Source organism: Heliangelus exortis, chromosome 14 (assembly GCF_036169615.1).
Source record: "Heliangelus exortis chromosome 14, bHelExo1.hap1, whole genome shotgun sequence".
NCBI lineage: Eukaryota > Metazoa > Chordata > Aves > Apodiformes > Trochilidae > Heliangelus > Heliangelus exortis.
This window is the reverse complement of record NC_092435.1, coordinates 10,588,018-10,608,877: the sequence shown is the minus strand read 5'-3', so window position 1 is coordinate 10,608,877 and position 20,860 is coordinate 10,588,018. Positions and strand designations below refer to the sequence as shown.

General features: G+C 36.0%; 1 protein-coding gene across 1 annotated transcript in view; it reads right to left on the bottom strand.

Annotated features, from left to right (window-relative positions):
- Positions 1-20,860, bottom strand: part of CHM (CHM Rab escort protein) — a 54,680-nt gene that overhangs the window by 21,005 nt on the left and 12,815 nt on the right. The window contains exons 3-8 of the mRNA XM_071757471.1: positions 15,836-15,908; positions 14,524-14,648; positions 11,171-11,528; positions 10,905-11,021; positions 10,143-10,263; positions 8,834-9,059 (exon numbers count right to left, since the gene is read on the bottom strand). Coding sequence (XP_071613572.1) covers positions 8,834-9,059; positions 10,143-10,263; positions 10,905-11,021; positions 11,171-11,528; positions 14,524-14,648; positions 15,836-15,908 — 1,020 coding nt within the window. The remainder of the gene's footprint in view (positions 1-8,833; positions 9,060-10,142; positions 10,264-10,904; positions 11,022-11,170; positions 11,529-14,523; positions 14,649-15,835; positions 15,909-20,860) is intronic.

Below are 20,860 nucleotides of genomic sequence, written 5' to 3'. Positions count from 1 at the left end.
AAATGCCATTTCAGTTCCCATCAAGGCAGGAATCAGCAGTTGTAATTTTTAATACAGCTGTGAAACAATAGGACATATTAAAAGCTGAATTTTTGACAGCACATTCGCGATGATTTATGAGTTTGTATATAATCTGATTATTCTATTAATTTTACTGATTACTGATTCAGCTAATACAGTGAAGGTCACTTACAAAATAAATCTTCATTACATTTCACAGAAAGTAACTGCCTCCAACTAGTTGTTTTCTTTAATTAAACACTAATGTAACAAGAGAGAAAATAGGCTTCAGGGTTGCTGCATCTGTTGCTACAAGAGGAGTTTACTGCTTTGATGTAATGCTCTCTGATATTAATTGAACAAAAATAGAATGTCTCCATCTGACATCTTGATTTTCATCACAGAGATATCATAAACACCCTTAAATTACAGACTTACCCATTCTGAAACTAGATAAAGAATTGGGAAACTATATCACATGGTTCCACACAAGAAGTTAGGGTTTTTTTTTTTACAGTTTGTCTTCTCCTTTCTCAAACACAGAGAACAGTTAATTAAAAACCTGAGCTGTTTTTTACTTCCCCAACTGCACAGTTCTCTATAGCAAAAACCATTTGCTTCCCTTCTTACAGATGAATACTGCAAGTAGAGCACAGCAAGCTTTGGAGAAAGATCAAAGCAAAACACACCAAATGCTGAATTAATGCATTGTCCTCTTTCAGTTTATTTTTACACACAGAGCAAGCTGTGACCTGGTTCTTGTGTTAAATTCCGTGTTTCCTCAAATGCTCCTGAAACCTGAGCTTTTATACAATACTGTTGTGTGTTCTAAAAACATTAAAAAGTGGAATGGAGAAAAATTGAATTAATAAAATGGCTACATTAGAAAAAAAAATTAAGACAGCTAATTTTGCCAACACTGATATCCCATAACAAGTCAAGTCTCAGTATGGGTGCCCATCCAGATCACAGAAAAACCCAATCCATCAAACCATCAAAGAAATAATGAATAATCAATGTCACCCAGAACTGGCATTTGGAGAGCTTCTGGAAAATATGTGACAACAAAAAACCTGAGAAATTTCTGTAGATAAAAGTACAACCACATATAAGCTCTGTTTGCAGTTATTGAACTGTTAGTAAACTTGCACTACTGGCAAGCTTACTACTAATACAAGAGCTACATTACTAACAGCTGCTGGAGAAGAGCTGTTTAGAGAGTCTGAAGAGTTGTGGAAAAGAAGCTTAGTAGTACCCATTAACAAATTCCTAACACAAATAAATGAGATGCAAGATTAACTAGTAATGCACTTGACAGTCATTAACACTACGAAGATGTTCTGATAATTACCCACACTTGGTAGCTACCCCCTTCTACAAACCCTCCACTATGAAACTACCTTCTTACCTCCCATCTGTAAAATACCCACAGAATAAAACCCCACTGAACCTGCACAAACACTCATACCTGAAGGAAGAGGTGCTAACACATACGTAAATTATATTGTACAAAAAAAATCGAACTTGGAATGGCAGCTGCTTGGCTTTAAGTCATCTCTGATGCAAATGTCTACCGCACTATAGAAGGGTTTTGGTTCAACACCACCTTCACCTGGGTTGCATGATGTGGCCAGCTCAGCAAGTTGTGTACAACCCACCTAACTTCAGTTTCTTGTAGGATTTTACTGCTGGTGAATAAGGAAAAAAAAAAAAATATAGTAATTCATGAGAGGTCTGAGGGCATATAAATGAGGTATCTCAGAGAATGAGATGCCCTTGAGAAGAATTCTCTGTACAACAGGAAATAAAAGATCTTCCCCAGGGGAAAAGACAGGAAAAAGATGTTTAGCACACAAGGATTTTGAAAGCAAAGTCTTTAATCTAATTTCTTGGTTTATGAAAAAACAAATTAAATGTGACATCCTACAACTTGGAACACTTCAGAGCAGGGAAAAAACATCTGTGCAAAACGTAGGTCTTCCAGTGCTCATGAAAAGAAGAAAAGAAACTAAGTTTGACCATAAATTCTTGATGAGTAGATTCCTCCATGGTAAAGAGTCTCTGATCAAATAAACATAAAAGGAATTGAATTTGTGTCAAATTTTAGACTTCTCTTGAACACTCTTGAACACAAACTTTAGACTTCACTTTCCAGTTGTGTTTTATGGGGTTTTGGTTGGTTGGTTTTGAGTTTTTTTGTGGGGTTTTTGCTTTGTTTATTTGTTTTTGGTTTTGTTTTTTTTTTAAATAAACTGTCTGTGATTTAGCTTAAATATTTAGAAAGAATGATAAATTTAGTTTCTAGTTTACCAAAACAACCCAATAAGTTATTTACAAGAAAATCTCAGGAGTGAAAATGCTTAAGATTTTAGGGAACAGTTCTAAGTCACAAAGAATTATGAAAGTTTATCTAGGTAAGAGTATAGGCAGAAACAGTCCCATAAAACTATTAAGGGAAAAGCATTTTTACTTGTTGAAGCACCAAGGTCTAAAATAAGTAAATTTCAGAGCTATGAAATTTTGTCAAGATCGTGAATGCTCTTAATCACAATGTAAAAGCTGCTGTTTGATAAAATAAAGACACTGCTAAGCTTAAATGGTTTAATTCAACAAATTTACTCAGTACACTTGCATCTTGCTTTACAAACTGATGTAAAAAGAGACCTCATATTGAAATAGCTTAAAAACTGCACTTTGCCCAGTGTACCCTCAACTGAGTTTTGGGCCAAGATCTGAAATGAACTACAAGATAAACAACACATTTTAACCATTTTAAGCAAAACTGGAATTTGAAGGAAAAGTTGTTTAAATGGAAGAATAATATAAACATTTTCCAGGGATACTGCAATTAACAGTACTTTAATGAATCTAGGTTAAGAATCATTCTCTGGGAGGCTAATCTCAAGAAACATATAGTTTACATAGAATCAAGGTGAGGATCCATCATGCAATGAATTAAACTATTCAAGTGTCTTAGAAATTATGGCTATGGCACTGTGGAAAGCATAAGAAATTACTACACGGCAGGAGGGAAAAAAAAAAAAAAGGGAAATAGGTTCAGTGGTTTTTGTACTACAGTGATGACAGCTACTACAAATGCACTCTGAAATCTTCACTATGGAAGGTGAAGTCTGAGACCTGTCTGGACCTAAGTTCTGTTGATCCTGTAAGAGAAGCAGCTCTTCCTTGCACAAGGGCATTCAGAGCAATTATACAGCAGTTCTGCCCTCAAAGAGGAGCTTGGACTACAGGGCTGTAGGGCAGAGAGAAAAAAAAGTGACTAGAAACCAGTCACTAAGCATTAGCTCATCTATAAAATCCATTTCTGTATTCTTTGCCTCCAGAAAAGACAAAAATTCAAGTTATCTTAACCCTCAATGAAATTCAAGGGCTATTTTACTATGTCAGTAGTGTTTTGGAAGCTACCTTTCTCTGTCTGCTAGTTTACTGAGAAAGGACTCTGCTAAATTATATTTGCATTTACACTCCAGATTTCTCCAACAATAAATAACCATGTCATTTCCACAGATGTTCTGAAAATTCTGTAACATACTCTATGTCCGAGTCACAACTCTCAGGAAGAGAAGAATACAGAAGCCAGAATCTGCACCTTGCCACAAAACCAGAGAGTAATTCACATGTTAAGAGACTGCTAAAGACATAATACCAAATAATGTATTAGATATATTTCCTTTATGTTATTATTGTCTTAATTATTAAAGCAAGTAATTGCTGAAAAATTATCATTGTTATCTCTTGCCTTCAAGTTCCAAATACTTTGTAAAATGAAGCAAGAATGCTCAAGAGTAAGAGTAGGACAATACAATTTTTTTCCTGCCTTTTTAAATTTGTGATGGTTTTGTTTTGTTTTTTTTTTCCCCAGGGTATATTCTGTCCCCTGGTAATGCAATAACTTGACTGAAAACTTTTCCACGCCTAGTTAGGAATCTGAAATCAATATATGTTGACAACATCCATATGATTCAGAGCATCCCATGTGATGCAGTCTAATGGCTGAAGGCCTTCATGAGGTATAAACTTCTGTAACCCAGTATTTCTAGTCAGGGAAATGATAAGGAGCAGAAAAGCTCTCATATTTGTAAGTAATTTTTAAAAGAAAGAACTGAAACATCTTGTTGAAAAGATAAAATGTACCATGGGATGGTATTTTCAAAGCTTCATGAATGTAGACTGCATTTCACAACAAAGGTTGTTTCCAAATTAAAAGCCTTTTCCTGTCAAATCCTGAGAAATAATGTGGGCAAGGACACAAAAGCATTCCATAGCTTTATTAACGACAATGCTCACTGATCTGTGAATAACCTGAAAAAAAAATGAAGATTATTGAGTTACTTTACCAATCTATCCATCCATCACTAGTGAGCAGGTCTCAGAATGATGGATTATCTCACTTCCCTGATGTTTATCCCAAGGAAGAGTTTCTCCTTAGAGGGAAAAACAAACATCTGATCCTACAAACAACCATGCTAACTGTGCTTGCACATCTTGCCTTCCTTTCCTAAGAAAGTGAAGAGAAATACATCAAGTTTGTCTTTAAAAGCCACACTGTATAAAAAGTTTTATTATTTGACTGAAATGCAAGAGAAAACAGTAAGAAGAAAGGAGCATTGCAGCTACTCTCACTACCCAGTGTTTTATTACAGAAACCCACATAATACTGAGAAGTTGACAGTAATTTCAAAATAAATCTTCAGGTCCTAAGAATGTAATTTTAAGTAGTAAAAGAGAAGAAAATGAGGTGTTTTGAAATGGAAGACTGCAGTCATACCTCAGAACCTGTGTTTTTTAAATCTCCCATGATTCTTTCACACCTGCATGGAATTGCACACTTGCCAAGACTCAAATCTGCCATATCTGATTGCCAAAAGGAATTCACATTGTTTGAATTTCTCATTAATATGCCAAATCATACAATTAACATGAGGAAAAGATATGCAGATGGCTCACATGTGGAGACATGATCCTCATGTATAGAATCAAATGAAGATATTGCACTAAATTCTTAATAGATCAAATCTAAATGCTCGTTACACTCAGGTTTCCTCAGGTCTGGTCTTGATTTCAGATCACTAAAGCCTTCCTAGAGATTGTAACAAGGATGTAATTGGTAATGTAAAGTACCTGAGACTACCTTGGAGGCTTTTGACACTTGTAGCAGATAATAGCTCAACTGTACGGGTAAAAACTGATTATTCATTTTTGAAATATATACAGGAACCCTCCAAATCAATCACACAATCCATCATATCTCAGCCCAGACTCTTAATCTTCTTGTAAATAGAGGGATTGAAAGAGATGAACCATCTTAATCAGCTCTTTCCTCTATCACAAAATTACTACTGTCACTGACCCAAAAATGACTAATCTCAGCTAGAATCTGTGACAACTACTAAAAAAAGGTTACGTTGCCCACCAAATCCACACACCATGTAGAAGTTCAAAGCCTGTTTATAGGAAATGAAAGTCAGTAACTGGCTCCCTGTAGAAGTCAGGGAATCACCAATTCCTATGGCAAAGCTGCTGAGAAGATTCTACCACCTCAGCATCTATTACCATGACCATATTTTACAATTCTTGGATGACTCCTAACAAAGAGGGGAAAAAAAAAAAAAAAAAGACACCATGTACTACCCCCTAGATGTTTTGGTGTCTTGTGATTATCATATGAAATGTAAAGGCTTCCTTAATATTACTGCTTCATTACAGAGGAAGAGATGTACAAGTTTCACACCAAGTTTGAACCAAAAGAAGATGTTCCACAGGCCAGGAAAAGTTTTGCTGCTCGTCAGCTCATGACTGCATGAGGCTTGTAATGACCTTCCTTGTACCATTTATGGAGAGAGAAATCTCACATCTGCACCTCAGCAGATTGGGAGGTGCATTACAGAAATATAAAAGTTTCATTTTCTCTCCTAAACCATAGCTGTTTAAACCAATAAAGAACTAGCACTGCTTTTACTCACTCAGGTGGCGTCAGCAGTTATAAAACCTTGTATTGTTTCTGCAGAATTCATTTGGAATGCAAGGATGTGACTTACAAATGTCTTTGACTCATTCACATAAATATGCATGCACACCATTTATAACAGTAGCCTTGATGAGAACACAGAGTGTAACTGGCTGCAAGAAACGCTCAAGAGGTTTACATTAAAACAGAATACAGAAGGGTGGTTAGAAATCACAGACCAGGTGACACCTTACTCTGATAACCTGGTGATAAAAACTGCAGGGTATGATGTATGGGTGGTGGCATTACCACTTGACTCTACAGTATGAACAGGATTCTTCTGATATTGCTCTGGTTTTAGGGAGACCCGAGGCAGACCATGATTAAAAATTGTGATTCACCCCCCCCAAAATTTGCAATGGCTTCCTAAATTCTTCACTGAAAACCAAAGATGTTTATACTTCATTTTGCATCAGAGTTTCTATGATAAAACCTTTTAAAAGTATAATTACCTCCTGGTTTGACAGTAATTTGCTTGAACTATTAAAATACTGTCTTTACTGCAAGACTTACAATTGAACCCAAAACACCTAAAATGCAGCAATAAATGGGCATAAATAGAAAGTTTAGGCCACTTGAAGAATTCCTGTGATCACATAATGATTTTCTGATGTGAATATTGGTAAGACTTCTAGACACCACTATTGCTAACTCTTGAAATATATTACTGCTCCAGATGAGAAAACTGCATGTTATCAGCTCCAGATGAGAAAACTGCATGTTATCAAAGTAAAGCTAAAGGACTTTACAGAATGCAAGAAAAAATTATAATGAGAAGAACCTTCAGTGAAAAAAATATAAAATTCTAGTTTCAATTTTAACTATTAAATTTACTTTTTTTCCCCAGCTATTTGAAACCAAGGTCTAATTGCAAAACCTGTGCTACTGGAATGGCTTTGATCATCTTTTGATTTATTAAACTGTTGGTCACATACAGACACCTGGTTCCACACAATATCCTATAAAGACATTAAAAAAAAAAATCTACAAACATAGTTCTATGGCATGACTGTGCCCAGAGTATTCACCCAAAACCAATTCTTTGTCATAAATTGTCCCTTTAAGTACCCAAATCCACAAGGCCACAGTTAACAAAATCTCTATACAACTGCAGTTGAAGATACAGATGGAAGGCTACTGACAAAAGATGAAGTTACCTAATAACATCTCTATTAAATGTAGTACAGAACAAGGCCCAGCTTGTTCTAACTAATAGGAACATATTAATCTACATATATACATCATATAGGACAATTCCACATGGACTTTCTTTGTTACTAAGGTCAAATAAGACCTTCTACAATATGGTCAGCTGCTGGTGCCAACCAACTACATTATAGATACCTTCCACCAACTGTGATAATTGTCCCAGAATGTTTCTATATATGTTTCCTGCAACACAGAATTGCATCCACCCCATATACTGCCAAAGAGGCTGAAGCTGCTAAGGCCATTCTTCTAGCAGTAATTTCAGTACTGTTTTAGAGAAGAAAACCAGAATTTATCATACAGACCAGAGAGAAAGATTACATCCAACAGTGCTGTAAAACAAATTGCTCAAGAGCAGTAAAAGATGAACTTGGCCCCCAACAAAGAATAAAGCAAGTAAGATTTTGCACTGATACTGAAACAAATGATACATAAATATATCAGTCAGACACCAAAATGGCCTAATCATGCAATACTGCTTTTTTAAAATAGAGCAAATGTTTACTTCAGACCTACATTAAAATCCCACACAGAGCAGATGGAAAGGCTGCTTGCCAACAAAAGGAAAGATGAAAAAAAACCCTACAGCCTTTTAAAAGCCAGTTGAACTGTTGGAAACAACTGAAAATGAAACCCACCCACCCTCTGCACATTCATTTTTGATGGTCCCCCACAGCATCCAGCAACTCCTCTGCTGGAACCAGGATCCCCAGCACTCCTCAGGAATCCCATTGAAGACAACGTTCCCATTGCCCACGGTTCAGTAAAGGGGTGGAAGTGGATGGTGGTTTATCCTGGAATCAATATGGTTTTTTGTTTTAATTACTTTCTAGGGCTCCAGTAATGGAGAACATATGGCTGCTCTTTAAGATGATGTAATGTAAAACTGCACTCTGTACACAGCTCAGTGCAAGAGGGCTGCAGGGTAGCTTTTCTGCTGTTTGAGTCACAGGTGAAGGCTTGTGTTCTGCCCACAGCTACAAAATGATGACAAGAGAATAAAGATGTGACTTCACATCAGGGGCACTGTTTGTAGTAGTCTGTGATGTAACAAAGGCGAAAGAATTACATAATAAAATATCTGCCTGTGAATGGTAGATGCCCTCTCAGCATTAATTACTAACACCAAAGGAAAATGTTTATCTTCCCACAGCTTCAGGGAGACTGAACCACAATTCTCAACCTGCCAAAATGCACAGTCATCCTTTTGGACAGACACCATTCCCAGTCTCCTCCGTCAGTTTCTAAAAAAGGATAGCTATGTGTGACTTCAATTATCTTTCTCACTTCCTAGTATTCATTACCATAGGCAGCCAGCACAACAGCCAGCTACTGCAGGTTGCCTTTGTAACACAAAGGCAATTATTTCCAAGTCTTAGAGTAGTGTAATTTCCAACATTTCTTTATTTTTGGGGTTTTTTTTTGCTTGTTTGGGTTGGTTTGTTTGTTTGGAGGGGAATTTCACAGCCAACAAAAACGTAAAACAAATGAAACCAATGTGAAATTGTCATCAGGATGACTCCTACTCAATGATATTAACACAGGGTCACCAGGGATGTTTTTTTCTGCAAGATGTCTATTAGAAGTGGAGCTTACCTGCAGAAACACTGTGGGATTTCTCCTTGACCATAGAGAGGAAACAAAAAGGGGGTATTGCCGTAGCGGCCGAGGCACTGAAGAAATTTTTTTGTTGCCTGAAGACCTTCAAGAGTGGTGCTGTCAGTCTCAGAAACCATTGCAATGGAGTGAAGAATAAAGTGCTGCAAGCTGGGTGTTAACATCCGTGTTTTTAGGAACTGAGCAAAGGTACTGTTCTCATAGTCTGAGGAAAAAAAACATTTAGATGGAGGGTGTCATACAACATCTGTTATCTTCTCATATGCTCCAACTTAAACCAAGGAATTTTCTATTTAAGTAAACAAAAGCAACTGAAATTTTCAACAAACATCTTGCTGAAAATGGATAATCTAAGCCAAGTTAAAGAATTTACCCCCAGAATACAGTCTTGGGATGCTTTTTCCAGTAAATTGCCCAAAATATACCTGAATAACACCCACTCCATACTGATGTGGTCTGAGTGTATCTACATGCAGAAAAGCCATTTACATAATTGCCTTAATCCAAAGATTAAAAGGCTCAAAATTTATTGAATATTAATTCTTGCTATTTTAAAATGTAGGAACAAAATCCATTTAACTGTCTCTGGAAGTAAAATAAATCTCATGTCATTTAAGTATGGGAATCAATGAATTAATTTTGAATTTATGTGGTGTCTCCTTTATTACTTTCTAAGTTTTCTAATTGTCACCTGTATTATCACTCTGAGCACCTCCCCTCTAGCAGCAGCACACCTGAAATTGCCTGTAACATATAAACCACTCCAGCCTAATGAATCCTTCTTCCTCCAGGATTTTCTGGAGGATTCTTGTTCTCCATGTCTTAAATTACTTTTTCTTTCAAAGTCAAGAATCCATTTTCTCAATTTCTGATTTTGTGGCAAAATACTGTGAAGATTTAGGTATCACTACAAAAACAAAAAACAACCAAACAAAAAACCTAAAAACCAAGAAAACAGAAAAGAAAAACCAGGTACATCACACCATATTAAAAAATCCCTAGGACAGGGGAGGAGACCCCTAAAAATGATAAAAACTGTTTTGCAACCTTGCTGTAATATGTAATTTTCCTGTTAAGAAAAATGTAAATAGTAAATAATGTGGGAACTAGAAGAGAAAGTGGAAGTAGACCTTAACATTGAAGTAAAAAGGTCACAAAAAGGTCATTGCATACTTTGAAAATAAATCCATAAAAATAAATTGTGTGAAAACACAGGAGAGCTGTCGAAATTGTGCCTAACTGAATGACCTCAAAAGAAGAGCATGTACACCATTCAGTGAAACACTACCTTGGTATTCATCAGGGTGTTGTTCATACTCCAAACAAAATGTCAAAAATTTCATTAGCATTCTCTTTTCCACCACAGTGAGCTGTTTGCTGTTAAAGACATCTGCTCTAGAACAAGGTACCTGGAAAATATTTTTAATAATTTCAGATACTTTCCATAGTCTGGATATGAAAAACACCAAGCAACACTACAGTCTGGCTAAGAAGAAAATATTTTGATGTACTATTTTCTATTACAGTAATTTTCTTATGTATCTATTTACATTATTTTCCATTATAACTCTAAGAAGTCACCAAATTTCCACAATATTTTATAAATCTTATTCAGCCTCTTCTCCTTTTTATTTCCATTCAAATTCACTTGAATCGTGGACTGCAGAGTTAATCCAAAAAGTTTGCATTAATTAACTGTGCCAAAATCTCCTGCTGCCATTATCACACCACAAATCAAGTCTGTGGTAGGAATCTGAAAACCTAAAATCTGTGAATCTTTAAGAATAAACTGTGAAGTCAATCATGGACTAAGTATTTGCTACAAGGCAAAGATTTATGTCAGTAATTTACTGACTGCACATTCTAGTATTAGGGTTTTTAAAAAAATATTTATATGTAGCATATCAAATCCTATGGCATTTGGAAATGAAATAAGCAGCAGAATCTTAAGGGAAAGTATTAGCTTCTTGTCACATGTTAAAAAAAACTATTTCAGTTTCTTGACTTTAGGAAGATGAGACTGAAGATGCAATACAATATTTTACAATACCTGTTCTACATTTCCTTCTCGGAAGGCCAGGATTCGTGTTGCATTTTTAAACTCTGCATATCTGCTAACATTTGACTTAATCAGAAGATCAATTAACAGACCTCGGGAGTAAAGCAGCTGCACAGTGAAGAAAAAAAGAAAATTATGAGTAAAGAAAACGTGCTTACACCAAAAGAAAACACTGATATCAACTGTATTCATTTGCATGGTATTTTCTATAACTATTTACCAGTTCACACACATGAAAAGAGCCACTCCATTCCTACCTTGGAAACTAAATCAATATTAAACCTTCTGCCTTCTCTAACAATTTGGGAATATGTGACTTTCTTGGGTTCTTCTGAGGGTGCAGTTTCAGTTTTTCCCAGTTCCAGAGCAGACTCGCCTGCAGCTGCGCTGGGAGAACTTTCATTCTCAGAAGTGATTTCTGTTTCATTCCCTTCTGTCACAGTCACTGCCTCAGTGCCTGGAGCCTTCTCTGGTTCCTGACTCTCCTGCAAGGTGCTCTCCACTTGTGGGATCTCCTTCTCAGGCTCCTGAGCAACCCCCTCAGCACCGGAGGCTCCAAGGTCAGGCAGCTTTGGCAAAGCACCAGCTTCTTCAACACCTTCAGCTGAATCCCGACTGGTTTAAAAAACAAGAGGAAGAAGAGAGAAAAACATCATTTAAAGAGTCTTAAAGATTTACTTAAAGTTTTGAGTCAGTGCCAGGCTGGAAACTTTAAAAGTGAAAAGCATTAGAATTTCTTTATTCTGGCCAAATCAGGTGTATAGCCCACTGAAGATGTGAACAAGAATATTTTTACTGTGGAAAAAAAATTGAAAAAAAAACCAAGCCCAAAACTTGAGGTTCTTCTTTTATGAGTTCTTCTTCATGAGTTTAAAACGAAAATCAAAACTTCACTGCTGATACACAATATACAACTAAATAAATGAAATACAGTATTTTAAAAAAGAAACTGTGATGCAATTTTATTACTTTTTTTTATGGATTAACAATCTCTTGAAACTGAAATGCAAAAATGCATTGAATTCATTAAGCTTACATATTTCAAAAATCAAATGCACTGAAGAAAGCACAAGTGCTTGATAGGACTGTAAGCATTTTGCATCCTGTATGATGATAAGTCCCTAAGAGAAGCATGCAGTTTTGACCAGAAGTTGAACTAAACCTCTCAGATTACTTTTTCCACTCTGACCTTGCATTCTAATCAGTTGTTCAAGTAACAGTCCTACAGAATAAAGTTGGCTCAGGCAGTAATGTTATTTTCAGGCAAGTGTTACAGATCTGTGCATAGCAGCTGAAGGCAGCCAGTCAAAAGCAGAGACATTACCACACAACATTTACTCTGTAGAGTCCATTTCCTTTTCTCAACACAGTTCTTTAAAATTCATCTTATCAAGCAGACCTCCACTTCTCATGTTGTCTCCTCTTTTTATCTTGAACTTCAATGACATTTACCTTAGAAAGGGGTACTTCTGAACTGAAGAGTTTTCCTTTATACTCCCAGCTGAGATGAATCAAATCAATGTCATTTTAACTGAAAGGAGCTGAGCAATAATTCCACACTATCTTTTTATCTTTATGCCACAAGCCATTAAGGACTGAATAAACAATTAAATCTTGGCTGAAAACTAATGAACCCTGATTTTAAAGGTGACCTGCAAACATACGGTACAAAATTTCAGTAACTTCACAGGATAGGTAAAATTCACTGAGCAGTAAGTCAGTACACTTAAAAAAATGCTCATGCTACACCTGGAGCCTTCTAGACAGAAGCAGGGGGCAGGATTTCTGGTAAAACAGGGGAAAAAAAACCCTGTATCCATTAAAAGTTGCTCCTCATTTATGAACTCCAGGGAACTGACACATGCTCATGAAAATGAGAGTTTGGAATAAGTCTCAAGTTGTGCACTGCCACCAGGGAGCATTTATTCATGAATGGGGCAAAATATTGCCCTGGGAAATACAGGAACTGCTATAAGGAAGTACTAATGAAAGAAGTCTGTTTCTGTACATTAATTATGTCTTTTTGCTTCATATTGCAAGCATTAAATAACTACAAAATATCAAAGAAGGGTAAGTACTTTGTCAATTGCTTTTTTAAAAAAAAGAATACTAAAAAACCAGATTAAAGTAAATTTGTTTGGGTTTTATGTTTGTTTTAGGCATGTGGAACATGATGTTTGTGAAAACTGAAAAAGATGTTGCCAATAATGCAGTAACTATTTCAAATGAAAAGAATTAAGCTTTTATTTAACCCATCCTAAAGCTTTTTATAACACAAAAATTCAGGACATTTTCCTTCCTATCTTCACTCAAGCTCAACATACAGTTCAAATTAATTTTAAACATATTTGATTATTACTTTTTAAATAAAAATAAAGTCTGGATTCACAGTACATTGTCTTTTTTCTATATCAGCCTGAAAAAGCACTGAAACAGAAATGTTGTATTTACATATTTTACATCTCTTTTCAATTCCCATTAACAAATACTGAAATCTGCATGATTTGCAGCTCCACACATTTTATCATGAAAGCCTAAAAACTGTATATAATCTAAAGTCCTGCCATCCTTCCTATAGGAACAAATATCCCTGAATAATGTAAGAACTGTCTATAAAAATCACTCAAATTAAACTTTTGCACAGACAATTCTTCTCCTAATTCAGAAAAAAATAATACATCTGCAGACAAATTGTTGTGTAAATTTAGAATATTATCTTCCACCATTCATCAATTAATGGTACTAACAAAGGAATATCTTAAAATGAATGTGTCTTATTAATGCCTTGTAGCAGCAACCCCTTCAGATAGGTCAAATGAAAAATTGCCAACCAGCTGGTTAATTTATTCAGCACAGGTGTTCACTATTTATTTTTCAGCCATTTGCCTTTTTTCAATACAGCTTGTTGTAGACACAGTATTCTTTCCCTTTGATGGATGCACTTTGTTCTAAGGCCATTCATTTCAGATTTGCACTGTGTATATTATACTACTACCCAGCTGTTTATTCTTTCAAAATAAATGTTTAATGCTTACTTCACAGGAGTTATAAAAGCTAAGAAAAAGCAGCAGAATCTAGCCAGAATGTGTAAATTGTCAGAAACACAATAACTGACATTCAGAAAGTTTTAAGTTATTTTGGAAAACTTTTTCTTTGCTAAGTTTATCAGCCTTATCATTCTTCCTTGTGGGTTTTTTTTTTTGGTGATAAGAGACAGCATTGTAGTGCCAGCCTAAGTTACACGTTTAAAAGCAGAATCTTAATTCTGTCCTGACTCAAGTAAAATGCTCAGTTCTTCAAAGTGAAAACTTCAGGTTAGGGAACTCATTTCTGAGCTTGCCATCAGTTAGTATCACATCATCTTAGGAAAATCATACACAAAGTTAAGAGACCATGAAATGTTTCATCTAATTTAATATTGGTTCTTTATTTATTATGGAAACAAGATTATAATTAGAATATTCAAGTGATTTCAACAAGGAACATTTTAGAGCTCATGGTACTTTTTGAGACAACATGCAACGTGGTGCTGTGGTGCAGCCAAAGGCACAGTATGATTATTTACCTCTGGGCATAAAAATAACTTGTATATTTCTGTACTTGTACTTACTCATCAAAACAGAAATCTTCTACATGTTGAATAGTTTTATCCTTCTTGCTAAGAGAAATAACTTCTTCATTCTCAAGGATCAGTTTTCTCCAGTCTTCACATTCATCACTGATATCAGTCATTTCCTTGCAAAGAACAATTATAAAATTACATTTTGTGCTCTGATAGCTGCTCTTGAACTACAAATATCTATAGTCCCAAACTGCTGTACCATCTTATATTAAAAAAATATACAATAATCTTAACAATCTTATATTTTTTCTGTTCGTTTTTTTGGGTCAAAATAGAGCTGCTTCCTTTATTATGGCATGTCAACCTTTGCACTACATTACTTGCTCTTGTACTCTGAAGATGTAATGTTAAATGAAATACAAGTTTTAGTAGAAAATTTAATATAACTTTGAATTCACTTTATTAAAAGACAGGTTTGCTACAGCCAGGTTAGTTCCAAATTTTGCAACAAAACTCTTTGAATGGAGATCACATGAAAAGAAACAGTGATTTTGGTACTGTATTAATCTGTCCCCACTGCAATCTCTAAATCACATACCAGAACCCTCAGAATATGAAGTTCTGACTTGGATCAGCTCCACTGATTATGCCAGAAGGTAGCACCATGTAAATAAACAGACATGAGACTGAACTCAAACACTTCCATCTTCTACAGACCCACAGGCTCATAACACTTCAGTAAATAACAGGAACACCCATTTGCTAATACAGTCCAAGTGGTCAATCTTCTAAATGAATATCCTCTAGTGGACTGCCATGAATTAGATAAACCCCAGTCATTTAAAAAAATACACTCTCAACACTCATATTTTTGTCCTGGCTACAGGACAATTCAATGCAAGGATCCAATAATGGATAAGAATCAGCTGAAAGCTGGAGAAGAAACAAGAGACCGAAACATCACAGAGTGCAAAATAATCAAACAGGCAATGAAAACGCCCAGCTTATCATTTACAGAAGGTGCAGGGCAAAGAAACCAAACAATAGTGTAGTTGCTTCTACATAAATTCAAGAACTCAAAAAGTATGACTGAGCACTAGACTGGTCTCATATTAATACCCCAGGCATACCAAGAGAATGCCAGCTGTCCTGGTCTGGGCCAGGATACAGCTAATTTTCTGTCATTTTGGTTTTATTTAAATCTTAACCACTGAAGTTGGAAAGTAGAAACCACTTTGATCTAAAACATAACCAAAAAGAAAGGGAACAGTCATAATTCGTCTTGGAATAAATTATGCAAACTATTCAAACAACCAAGATTTCATTTTAAGGAACATTAGAATGTTTGTCAAATGCTCACCTGATTTTCTTTAATCCAGGACAATAATCCTGAAAAACTAAAGCTGGCCCAGTTTCCACCATAGTAATTTTTCCTGCAGAGAAAAAACAACAGTGAAACTTAACAGGCTGATAAAACATGGCTTTTGTGGGCCTAAAGAAAAAGGCAACCATGTTTAAAACATTCTAAATCTTTTCCATGACAGATTTTACAGATGCAGAATATAAAAATTGCTGTAATATTTCACAGCTCTTAATGATATGCACAATTTCCACTTTCACTCATCTGTATGCATCTCTGACTAAACAGACTACTGTCCAAAATCAATTGTTTGGAAGGTAACATGAGAAAAGCACACAAGATGCTATGAATAAAGGAAAATACAGATAATATTTGCTTCTTGGCCAAGATTGACCCTGCATCTCTGACTAAAACATCCATCACTACAGCCATCCTTACTTGGTGTCAGTGGGAAGTTAATGTACATGCATTGCTTGTCACTTCTGAGCTCATTGCTACACGAGGTGGCTGTGCCAAGGAGGGTTAAGTAAACTCAGACAGGGTCCAGGTATTGGAAAGCATATTTCTCTTATCAATTATGTAAAATAAAAAAGTTTATTATTTATCTTCTGCTAACAGAACACATTATCCTTACTGCAGTTGAGATGCTCTGGCAAAAATCTTATTAAACTCCATATACTGTAGGTGGAGCCAAAGGAACTGATTTGTACAAAATGATCATACCTCTCCGACTACTTTTCAGTGGATATTTACACTATTTATTGAAAAATATTAGTTTACTTTTACATAACAGAATTAATAGTTCTGTTGTCTCAAATCTCCTGTTTAAAACTTTTCTTTCAATATTTCTCTAATATCAGCTGGATTAATTAGCTTTTACTATCATGCATACCACATCTGCAATATTTAACAACTCTGATAGGAAAAATAATAGAATCATTGCATTCTTAAAAATCCCTAGTTGTTGCAAAATAAGAAAGTAATTTCAGGATTTAACTCTTTTTTCTGGCACTGTATCCCAGCACTCCAGAAACGTGACAGATACCAAAAATACCTTCCTGAATGGATATCTGATGTTATGGCCAAATAACCAGACCAAACATTTAGGGAAGAAGCTGGGTTTTGCACGTTACAGAATAATGTCAAGACTGCTCTTTCCAATGAACTTCAAATCTTGGCATAACCATCTTCCATTTGGAAATTGTAGAGATAATTGTGCTAAACCTGAGAAACAAAATTCAGTTTGATTCTCCTGTTTAAGCTGGGGTGTTCTGGACAAGGCTTATCTGCACTGACAAAGACTTCATTAGGAGTGTCAGTCCCTTCACAGTACCAGAGGGTGATGCTCTCTACCATGTTGCTTACTTAGCATATGAAGGACAGATGTCTGCTGAACAATGCCTAATCACTCCTGACTAGAAACTGACCTAAAAAAGTCTTTCAGCTACTGCAAAGCAACAGTGAAGAACAGAAATAGGACATCTTTTGCAAAGACAACAAAATCCAGGATTCACTGAATAAAGGTGGCTTCACCAGCAGGTTTCAGACTGGGAGGACTGGGTCCATGTCATTTGGGTACCTTAATCCTAGAGAATACAAAGTAATGAGGATTAAATGAAGGAAATGCCTGATCCTGTCAGATTGCAATCTGTAGAACAGGAATTGATAATTACAGGCAATGATCATCTCTGGCTTTGGTTTAGTTGTCAATGGTGCAGGTTAATTTCTTGCTTCTTCTGAAGATTCCACTGAATAAAAAAGTTCAATATTCATATATTATCTGCCACCCTGGGGACTCTGAAAAAGCACAGCCATGAAGATTTATTTGTACAGGAATCTGCTGCTGTAGTTGTAAGTTTCCTTGAATATAGAATACAATCTGGCAGTCAGAGCAAGCAAGGCCATTGATCACAGAAACGGCAGAACACACCTGTATAAAACTAGGACTGGGTTTCTTGAATCTATGCCAATGTAAGTCTGAGCATATTTAGAATATTTAAAATAAAAATTCTGAGCAACAGAAATCAATATGTTCTTTTCAGAGAAGTTACAGAAGTTTATTTGTGAGAGGTCAAACATCTTTGATGTAAACATTCCTTCATTCATCAGGTGAATTTTCCTTTGAAATTGCTTTTCTTTTTAACCACCACTGATGTGAATCAATCTTTTCAACAAAGCACTCTCTAATGCTGCTCTGAAGCTCAATCAGTTCTGAGAGGAGGGGACAGGAAAACGAATCACAGCTGTCCCTGTCCCTCCTTCCCTCTGCTGCCTAAGCACCTTCCACAGGGTTTGCAATCCCACCTCAAATATTCATCTCCTCTTGAAGCATCAGCTTCAAAATTTTTATTGTTCTATATTTTAATTAGTTTACCCTACATTACAGGATGAATCAGGATTGCTTCATTTTTTCATCTGAAAACATCACAGCAAGATAGACCAGACATGATTACTGATCTAATGAGCAAAGTTTTCAGTACAAATCTTGAAGAGGAATTCCAAAAAGGGCTGACTAATGATTTTACAATTAGGAGTCCTTTGTAACCAAATATTTTTGTTGTAATTGCCCTGAAAATGAACCAAAGAATTCCTTGAAGCAATGGTCAAGATCAAAGCCTAATTAAAGCTAAAATATTGTCCCAAAATCAAGGACCAAACTCCCCTCTTCTCCTGCTTTCTCAGCAAACTACAAAGATGGACATTCTCCCCTTTTTTGGGCTATAGTTCAATTATCTTCTAAGCAAGAAATGAAATATTTTGAGTGTGTAACAGCAGAGTTAGAAATTAATTTTTCTACCAAGTTAAAAAATGCATTTTATTTTTTCTACCATATACTGTTTCCCAAATTGATATTTGATCAAAACTTCTCCTGTATTATCTGCATCTTTGTATGAATTAAAATATTGCTGCTTTTACTTCACATGTTTTCAAATCTCAAATCTATAGTTCACAGCTAATGGCAGAACTGCTGAAACCAATTTTCCAAAGTTTGGGAAATGTATGGTTTTACCTCCATTGGTAAATTAGAGGTAAATTTTGACCTCTAATTCTCTCTTCACCCACCTTAGTTTGTAATTTTCCACTCAGTTACTAACACCGTTTTTAATTTAAAAAAAAATTAAAAAATAATAAATCAGCAAATCCCAGGGCAGAACACTGAAATTACAGTTTTTTTCCAACAAAGTAACATTCCTGCAGTCCAAACCAAGAGAGTATCCAACGTCCTTCTGAAGACAGCCTGCAAGTTGAGAAACTGAATGCTTTTGAAAGCATGAGATGCACAAATACAACATAAATGAGATCAGAAAAAGCATTTCACTGACTCTGTCCCTTCTTGGTGCCATGTCCTACCAGCCATGGTGTCACAGTCAAAGCTGGGGATGTCTGAAGCAAAGCTGCTGATGCCTCCTGATTACTCCCAAGTGCTGCCTCTGTGTGTCTGTCCTGCATTTGATCTTTGAGCAAGAAGTCTCAACCCATCAGAGCAGCTGCCTTTTGCAAAGAAAGTTACTGCCACATCGATTCTAGGGATCTGAACACAAAATGACTTATGTTTCAAAGCCATAAAGTTTCATGTGCTACCTATTAAGTACACAGACACATGTATTAAAAATTCCCATTCTGCCAGAGTAATCGTGTTCTGGAGCATGAAAAGTGGCCTAAGCTTCCTCACCTTCCAAGAGGGAGGGTTTAACCCAAACTGCTCTTGAATCCTTCATCTCAATAAAAGGGTGATGGTGGCATTCACTTGTCCTACCTTACATTATATCCTGGGACATGAATGTGACCAAAGGAGATTATCATGGACCAGTTGAGACTATGCTGTATTCCCTAATACCTTTGCTATGATCCTAAACCAAAATAAGAACAACTTTTTCAAAAAAGGTCAAAAATTAAGAAAATTAACAAGTTTTGCCTAGGCTTCCTTACTGAAAGTTAAATAATTCCTCTATTTTTCTTGAAAGAAAGGGACCTGCTTTGAGAAGCAACCTCTCCCCTCTCTGGTTGCTGTACTTACACAGCTACCTCATGTCACAGAAGTTCAAGATCAAAAAGAAGGCTGCAGGAAAACATGGGTTCTGTTACATCAGATATTTTACAAGTTCTGAAAAGACTGAGGCAGATTGCCTAGCAAGAAGTGGAACAAACTACAGAAGCAGGTATGTTGGGGGTGGGTGCAGGGAGGGTGCCCAGCATGCTTTTGGACACTCAGATAAAACAGAATTTTGGATACAGGGAACACTCAAGTCCTCTACAGGCAAAGTAAGGTCACAAAATAAGAAAGTTATCATGTGTCAAAGAAACAAAAGAGAGCAAACTGGGCATGAAAGAGGAGGTAAAATCCTGCATCTTAACACTCTTTTGCCTTTGAATTGAACTCCACGTGGAAAGGTAAGCCAGTGAGGAAGGATACAGACAACAGAACTACAATCTAGGAATGCTATATTCCAGACGCTGAAACTCAAATACAAAATGTAGCTAATCATACCTCACTTCTAATTGCCCTATCTTTAGTAAATGAAGTAGTGCATAACTACAGGACAATTATAAGCACCAAATAAGAGACCAGAAGTAGAAAACACAGCAAGCTATCAGGAGAAAGTAGAAAACACAGCAAGCTATCAGGAGAAAGTCCTCTGCATATGAACAATCAGTATGGGAAGTATATTCCCTTCAAGTAATCAACTTCTAGTCTTGATCTACATTCCTTCAGCAACTTCAAGTTTAAACTAAGTGCCAATCTCCACATTTTAAATTGCAAATTACTTTTCTAAATCACTTAACAAATATCCTTGAAATTTCACATGTCAACAGCTCATTAATACCTACAGTAAATGTAGCTCTCTGAAAAGAACCCCAGATTTTACATTTATTGAGACAGATAGCTGGCACAGAGAAATAAAGCTCCTTCAATTACTATTTGGCAGAAGCTAACTTTAGTTTAAAATCCGTCTCCAGGAATTTATGGCAACACTGCAGTGAAGTGACTATTTTGAATAAGATTAGCTACTGCTGATGGCAATG